The 8,257-nt window shown below is 35.3% G+C and overlaps 2 protein-coding genes across 2 annotated transcripts; one reads left to right on the top strand and one right to left on the bottom strand.

The window, feature by feature from the left end:
• The first annotated feature begins 466 nt into the window (after positions 1–466).
• Positions 467–1,251, top strand: LOC102578301 (Werner Syndrome-like exonuclease). The gene has a single exon (XM_006365613.2). It carries the CDS (start codon positions 558–560, stop codon positions 1,197–1,199), a length of 642 nt encoding a protein of 213 aa, XP_006365675.1. The 5' UTR covers positions 467–557; the 3' UTR covers positions 1,200–1,251.
• A 3,146-nt stretch (positions 1,252–4,397) lies between these two features.
• On the bottom strand, positions 4,398–7,459 carry LOC102606293 (uncharacterized). The gene is made up of 2 exons (XM_006365612.2): positions 5,989–7,459; positions 4,398–4,870 (listed from the first exon to the last, which is right to left on the bottom strand). The coding sequence occupies exon 1, from the start codon at positions 7,046–7,048 to the stop codon at positions 5,999–6,001; it is 1,050 nt and encodes a 349-aa protein (XP_006365674.1). The 5' UTR covers positions 7,049–7,459; the 3' UTR covers positions 4,398–4,870; positions 5,989–5,998.
• Between the last annotated feature and the right edge of the window lie 798 nt (positions 7,460–8,257).

Below are 8,257 nucleotides of genomic sequence, written 5' to 3'. Positions count from 1 at the left end.
CAGTCGCTATCCTTTGGGTGCGCACAAGGTAAAATATTTGCTTCTATGCAATAGCTCGCAAATCACATAGAAGAGGTAATCCGCACTAGACAAGTCTGGTGCGATGAGCTCGACTCAGAAGACAAATCTCTTGCTTTCGCTGACAAAGTGTTTCGAACTTGAGACCTCCAACATGAAAGTTCCAAGCCCAAATCACCGGGCCACCCCGAAGGGTGACCCCGTCAGTTACAACTTTTTTTTATGACGAGAAAATCGCAGTCGCTATCCTTTGGGGTGCGCACAAGGTAAATATTTGCTTCTATGCGATAGCTCGCAAATCACATAGAAGAGGTAATCCGCACTAGACAAGTCTGGTGCGATGAGCTCGACTCAGAAGACAAATCTCTTGCTTTCGCTGACAAAGTGTTTCGAACTTGAGACCTCCAACATGAAAGTTCCAAGCCCAAATCACCGGGCCACCCCGAAGGGTGACCCGTCAGTTACAACTTAAAACCCTAATTTAGTTTCTTAGTCCCAAATTTTAAAATTCACCATTGTTTCTTCTGCTTTTGAACGCCATGAGTGTGAGGATCAAAGATTACCAGTTACCTTACAACAGTCACAAACTCTACGATGTATTTTTGAACGAAACCGAAATCGAAACCCTAGTTACCCGTGATCCGGCCATGATCTGTTCATGGATCGACAGCACCGAATCCTCTAACCAATCCCGTCTCCACCGCTTAATCGTCGGAATCGACATTGAATGGCGCCCTAATTTCAACCCGGGTGCGGGTCAAAACCCGGTCGCAACACTCCAACTCTGCGTCGGAAAATCCTGTTTGATTTACCAAATCATTCACGCCCCCAATATCCCCCGGAAACTCCGTAACTTCCTGAATAACGACGATTACAGATTTGTTGGAGTTGGGATTGAGAATGATGTGAAGAAATTGTTGAATGATTGGGGAATTGGAGTGTCGAATACGGTTGATTTGAGGGAGTGGGCGATGGAGGAACTTGAGAATGACAATCTTCGGAGTTATGGGCTTAAGGGCTTAGTGAAGGAAATTCTTGGAATTGAGATTTACAAGCCGAAGAGGGTGACGATGAGTGATTGGGATGATCGTTGGCTTAGTATTGATCAAGTATGTTATGCTTGCCTTGATGCTTATCTTTCTTTTGAAGTTGGGAGGATCTTAAGTTCTTGGTATAATTAGACTATATTTTGTTTGTGTGTTAGTAGTATATAATGTTGATATGATTCGTAGATTATTAATGCGTGCATTTCGTTATCGTGAGTGTTGCTTTTACCAACTATTATCGTAGATTATTAATGCGTGCATTTTGTTATCGTGAAATGTTTCTTTTGCTAAATGTGACTTGGTTATATATATATATATATTTGTCATGATCTTTTCACTTTTGTTAGTTTCTTTTTTTATTTCATTTTATATGCTTTTTCTTGAGGTGAGGTCGAGGTTTATCAGGAATTGTCTAGGTTTATATGTACTCTCTACCCTCCGCAGAGTCAACGTGTTAATGCTCATGGCTTACATCTTATTTGTAAAGCCACATAAACTTGAAGCCTCAAGTGTGGTTAACTTTGAGCTTGTTGAAGTGTTTAGCGTGTCCCAAATACATTAGCAAGGCCACTTGAAGTAAGTGGGATGCTTGGGATAAGTTGGAGGAAGGATTGATGCCAAAATATCAAAACAAAAGTTGAAAATTGAACCCAAGCTTTTCAAGGGCACCTTACTATGTGAGTCAATCGCGAGGGGGTGTCTGAGATGGGGAAGCATCACCTTCCGGAGGGGACAATGAGGTTGAATGAATTGTGAGGCTAATCGCGAGAAGCTCATTTGATCTTGGCATAAAGTTGCGAGCCCATCACGAGAGGTTCAGGGCGTGGGAAATAAAAGAGTCTAATGCACAACTAATTGCGAGGAGAACTCACCTAAGTTGACTAGAACCTCGTGATCAGGCGATCACGAGGAGTCCGGTCCATATATATTAGTGTTTGAGCTTGGGCTTTGAGAAATTAGGGTATTTCCATAGAATCTTAAAATCTACCAAGTAGGCGAAATTTGGAGTTAAGCTTCAAGGAGGTAATCTCACTCAACTATTGTAACTCATATAATGTGTGTAAAATGTGAATAAATATTGTATTCATGAGAGTAATTTATGGTTGTACTGAAATGAATATTCATGTTTTAAATACAATTTCAAAAGTGAAAAATGAAACAAAAATATGTTATAAGATATTTTAGCATACAAGTTCAAGTTGGATTTGAAATTTTCATGTTCAAACATTAATTTCAATACAAAGTAACAAATTGTTTTACCAAAAAAGTGAATAATTTTAGTCATGAGTGAAAGTTGAACCAGACATAAAGTGAATAATTTTATGATCAAACGGTTCTTAAAATATTGAAATACTTGTCATAACTTATTGCTATGTCTCCATCACTTAGAAGTCAGAACTTCTGTTTGTCAACTACACTCCCTTTCATTCTTGTCACACTACACTTAAAAATTGGAAATAATTTTTCTTTTCAATATGAAAAGATATATTAATTAAAGATACCCGATGAATAATTTATAACGTTCAAATCTTTATAAGTTCAAAATTCAAAAATGAATTATAGGGTTCAAAAATTTGCTAGAATTTCAAATAGAAGCACGATTTAGGGGGTTTTAAACCTTTATAAGTTGTTATGGATGAATATTTTTGTCCAAATTTTATTTCTGGTTTAAAGTAAGGCTATTTTCCTATTATTTTTCAAGCATTGACTTAAAACTCATAGTAGACTCAAAAATTGATGATTCCACCTGATTTTTACTTAACTCACAAGTTTGGCATAAAGAAAAGTGTACCTCTTATTTGAATATTAGTATTTAGGTCGATAGATTTTGTTTTAAAAATTGACCGGCAACAATTAAGAATGAAAGATTAGTTTTGTGGCCAATTCATATCGATGGGGTCAACTGGTTCTGAGGCCAATTTTTATTTATTTTTTAAAAATATTTCAAATTATTTTTGGGTTTTGGATTTCTTAAAATATTATAGTAAAATTAAACCTAATTAGACTTAGATTCTACTGTGTAGAACTATACTAAATATATTGTTGTACATCTAATTAGATTGGGTACAATTTGATTTTTCTATTTCCCATTTTGATTATTGAAAAGAGTATTAAAGCATCGTATTGGGGCTAGAGGGATGAAATGAAGGCTCGTGTCCGATGTTCTATGTGATAAGAATGTGTTGTCAAAATTTAAAGGTAAATTTTACAAAATGGATGTTAGACCAATATGTTGTATTGGATAGAGAATTGACTAACCAAGAGCTCGCATATCTAGAAGATGAAAATAACAGAAATAAAAATGTTAACAGAATGTGTGGGCATACTAGAAGTAAAAAGATTAGGAATGAAGATATTTGAGACATGATGGAAAGTTCTTTGTGATGGAAAAGATGAGGAAAACGAGATTAGGATAGTTACATACATATGAAGAGGAGAAATAAATATTCCCTGATAAGAAGATATAAGCAGAGGCGTATTCAGAATTTCGAAATGATGGGTGCATTGTTACAAAAAAGTTGATCTAAGATATAAATTTGATCGGTTCAACATTTAGGTTCTTATTACTAAAAAGCGTTAAAATTTTAATATTATAGATCCAAAATTAATTCTTTGTCAAAAGTGCTACTCATAACCACTTAGAGAGGTGTTATCTAATTTTAAAAAGAAAAAGAAAAAAAGATAAATATAAAATTCAAATTTCTAACCTCACATAGAGAGTTGCACTCAGTCATCATCGCATTATATGATATTCCGAGTGTGGATTTACACATCTATATTTCAATAATATTTTAAAAATATAACACTACTATATATGATCTCAGGAGGAAAACATAGATTCACGTGAACCCGGTGACCCTCCTAGATACGCCTCTGGATATAAGAGGTTGACTACATATGAGTATAAGAAGAGGACATAGAGGCAGGCCAAACAAGTATTAGGGTATGAATAGACCTAATGAATTACGACTGCCAGTTCTTCTGGATAATAGTTGGTGTCCCAGTTTCAACTTGTTGCCATGCATGCGTCAATTCTAGCACTCTTTCATTTCACAGCCAATTAGTCATTTGACCAACATTTTAGCCTCTTTTCTAATGGATAAAAGATGAAATGAAAAAAATACTTACATTTATGCATTCGGCACAAAAACCCTTCTTTCTTTTTTTTTTAAATCTTCTCATTTTCTTGCACTTGATACATAAATAAAAGAATATATATAAAAAAAAATATACGCAGGGATATAAGAGGGTTTGTGCAGGAATGGACCATGTTGGAGGACGAGGAAAGAGATGATCGATATGAAATATCATTCGTAAAACTTAAAAAGAGTAAATAGAGGAAAGGAAGGATCCAATATTTAGATGCAACTACCAAACTAATGTAACATTACATCAACACTGAGGAAAACAGTAATAATACAAATAAACCAACAACATAAAAGGGGGCAAGCAAATGGGAGACTTGACTATTCTTCATCTACATTTTTTTAAAGAACACAAAAAGGGAAAAAAAGAGAAGAAAAAAAAAAAGAAGCAATGAGCCATTTGCTACTTGTTGTTCTTTTATATTTTCCTACAATAGTTCCCTTTTGGTAACAAACTCCACTCTAAACCCCACACCCCTTTTTTTTCTTTTTTGGACTTTTGATAATTAATATTATTTCACACCTTATCTTGTCTTTTTTCTTTCTTTCTGTACATTGGACCACCAAAAAAACATTTTATTTGTTTATTCCAACAAAAGAGCTTTTGGCTTGCGCCTCTGTGCTTCAATAACTTAAAATACAAAAGATTCCAGTCCCCACCTGCAAAAAACATTTAAAAAAGCAATACATTAGTCAAATATATCAAATGAAAAAAGGACATTCAACCACACACACACTGTTCCCATAGATTTACATTATCTATTAAACAATTCTAAAAGGGTGATGCGCGAATCAATTTATAATAATACCTCGACTGTTTCATCAAATACCTATCATCTCTCGCCAATAGATTAATATGGCCATGACTAATGTGTCCCACCATCGGTGGGGTGCTTTTTGAGATTAAGTTACGTTCAAAGTTCATTTCTTTATCAATATCACGGAAAGTTGATGACTATTTCACCAAATGTCTACATTATGATAATAGTGATGTTTGAATCAGTTTACACCTCGATTTTTTCACAAGAGACTAACTACTGACTCACACCGATAGTGATGTCCCAAGAACCGTGTAACACTATCCATCAAGATTTAAGAAAAAATCGTTTTTCCAGACAAAAGGATCACATCAAAACACAATGGGAAGAACACACAACAAATTTGTAGGGACAAAGATTGAATGGCTTAGATTTGAAGAAGCATTAAACTATCCAATTACTTAGAAACATGAGGTTGTCTAATAAACTCTCTTAATATTAATGGCTCAAATCTTTCGTAGCAATTGAAATTTCTTATTTTTGAACATGTAGAATTGACTAAAAAACACATTTTCAGGCAACTTCCCGACCACCTTGTAACAATTCCAACTCATAAGGATAAAATAATGTTATTCATAACACGACTCTCCGAAAATTATGGCTTCTTATCTGGCTTTGTCCCTTGAAACACCTCAATAGGGCATCACTACTAAATCATTTCATGTCCACTACTTTTTTTATAATCGAGAAATTCCGTATTGTTCCAAGATCACACTTTTATCTAGGAAAAATTGAAATCTTGATGTACAAACATCTCAAGACATACAACTATAAAATCCATATCTCGACTAGTCCACTTGCTATATAACAATAGTTAATTAACACGTATTCTCACCTTAATTTACAACTCGCAGGGTTAAACTAATGAATTCTCTGAACCAATTGAGACGTTGCTAAAAACACTACAATGGTCAAATCTAACAAGCAAAAAAGCAAACTTTATTGGTAAAAGAAACTTACCCGACCCGTTTTACTTCCGGAAAATGACCTTATCCGCTATGTCCATCAACGGCTTCAAACAATCCGGTGAGAATTTCCTCGCAAACATGTGTGAATACGTGTTATTTGACTCCCGGAGCTCGTGAATGAGCTCCGGTGAGATCTCATTTGGGTAATAGGTATGCGGATGCCCATCCACACTACCGGTCCAATTGACCCGAGTGAGAGTGTAATGGGTACACCCATCCGGATCCTCCATTGACAAAAGGGTCGGAAAATAGTGTTCTTCCGGGTAACATGAGTCTTTGTTCAAACAAGGCAATTTGAACTTCCTCCATAACTTCCGGTCCTGAATAACTAACCGGGCATGGTTTCGGGTCAGCATGAAGAACTGTGACCCGACCCGAAACCGATCGAATGGAACTTCAGGTAGCATGACGGATTCTCCTCTAGCGACATACCGATCCCATAACTGAGGCTCGCCGGAAAGTATCTCGATGAAGCTCCGGTGCACCGGGGAATGAGTTGATTTGAAGAGAGATTTGTAAACGAATTTGAAAGAGTGAAGCGGAATACAGTGTTGAGAAACAACGGCGAAATAGGAATTCATAGAATCGTCTAGAATCGCCGTGGCTAGAAGTCGGCGAGAGGCGGAGATGAGTGAAGGGGAGGCGCGTTCGGTTTTCTTCGCCGGAATAAACCGTCCATCGAAAACACCGCCAGGTGAAGCAACTTTAGAAGATGGATCTGCGTGGATGTAAATATTGTACAAATCTCCATGACCGGAGAAGAATCGCTCCCAAAGAGGCGCGAAATGGAGATCTGTGTTCGTCAGAAACAAAAAAGCAATTTTCCGGCGAGGATTCGTAATACCCAGCCGGGAAACTGCCCTAATCCCACCATCCCCACCACGTTTGCCGATGGAATAAAGAGTTGCACGGCGAAATAAAGCGATATCATCAACCTCATCAGGAATTGAGATTTCAGTGTGTTTCTGATGGAGAATTTTTGGGCCAAAAATGAAAATCAGTGGAAATGATAACAAAAGAAGAAAGGACAGAACTAAAGGTGTGTTAAACATGGTAGTAATAACTCCCAGAAATGAAAATCAGATCAAATTCGGAAATGGGTGTCTGTCAACTCTGTAAAAAACTCAAACAAACCATAACTACAGATGAAATTAGATCAAATGACGAAATGGGTGTCTGTCAAAATTGAAAAAAACAACAATTAAGCAAGAAATTTGAAGGATTCATTCACCAAATCTATACATGAGTAGTAAAGTAAGGAGAGTAAAACTCTGAATTTGGGGTGAGAAAGTTATGAATGAAAGAGGAAAGTGATGTGAATTTGCAGAGTAAAGAAGAGAAAGGAAAGGTGTGGAGGTGTTATCATGGCGGAATGAGATAGGGATTGCATACGTAATGAAGGAGACTGTGTTGTTGTATATAATAAAGAAGACGACAAATTTGGGTAATTGGTTTTTGTAGATTGGTATCTTGTGCGTTCGGTTGCATATATACCATGTGCTTTCCTTTGAGGAGTTTTTGGAAAGTAATACTCTATCCGTTTAAAAAAGAATGATCTCCTTTTTTTTTTAGTTTGTTTAAAAAAAAATTACCTATTTCCTTTTTTGGTAATATTTTACTTTCAACTTTCCACGTGACATGTTTAAGACCACAAGATTAAAGGGCAATTTTATACATTTGACATAACTTTAATTTAGGACCACAAGATTCAAAAGTCTTCTTTATTTTCTTAAACTCCGTGCCAAGTCAAACTAGATCACTCTTTGTGAAACGGATGGAGTAACATTTTTGGTAATCGGATTGTGGTAAGACTTTTTCATTCTTAACGAGAGATTTCATATTTGAGTGTTAGATATGAAGAAAGTTTTATTAAGAACGTCATTTTTAAATAGGTATTACATTGCGTGATTTGAATTTAGTCAAAAATTAATGTAAACTCGGGACATTGAGTGGAAAAGAAAACAATTTTGGTCCCATGATAATTTTGATTTTCGCTTATATATTGTACAATTTTTTCATTCATTTTTATTTATTCAGTATAATTTGACATATTTTTATAAAAATAATTAATAAAATGGTATAATTATGTATTATAATACATTTAATATTTTATCAAATATATAATTAGCGATAAATTAAGAATTAAGTGATAAAACTTAACACTTCCCTCCCTCTAAATTCAAATGTTTTACTTTACTTTTTGATTTGTTTCCAATGTCTTTTTCTATATTTAATTAATAAATTTTATAGATCTACATGAT

Source organism: Solanum tuberosum, unplaced genomic scaffold, assembly GCF_000226075.1.
Source record: "Solanum tuberosum cultivar DM 1-3 516 R44 unplaced genomic scaffold, SolTub_3.0 scf00549, whole genome shotgun sequence".
In the NCBI taxonomy this organism is placed as follows: domain Eukaryota; kingdom Viridiplantae; phylum Streptophyta; class Magnoliopsida; order Solanales; family Solanaceae; genus Solanum; species Solanum tuberosum.
This window is presented reverse-complemented; position numbering and strand designations above follow the sequence as displayed.

Bases quoted from the DNA above. Each gene is read 5' to 3' on its own strand.
- LOC102578301 (XM_006365613.2), top strand. From the start codon at position 558: ATGAGTGTGAGGATCAAAGATTACCAGTTACCTTACAACAGTCACAAA.
- LOC102606293 (XM_006365612.2), bottom strand. From the start codon at position 7,048: ATGTTTAACACACCTTTAGTTCTGTCCTTTCTTCTTTTGTTATCATTT.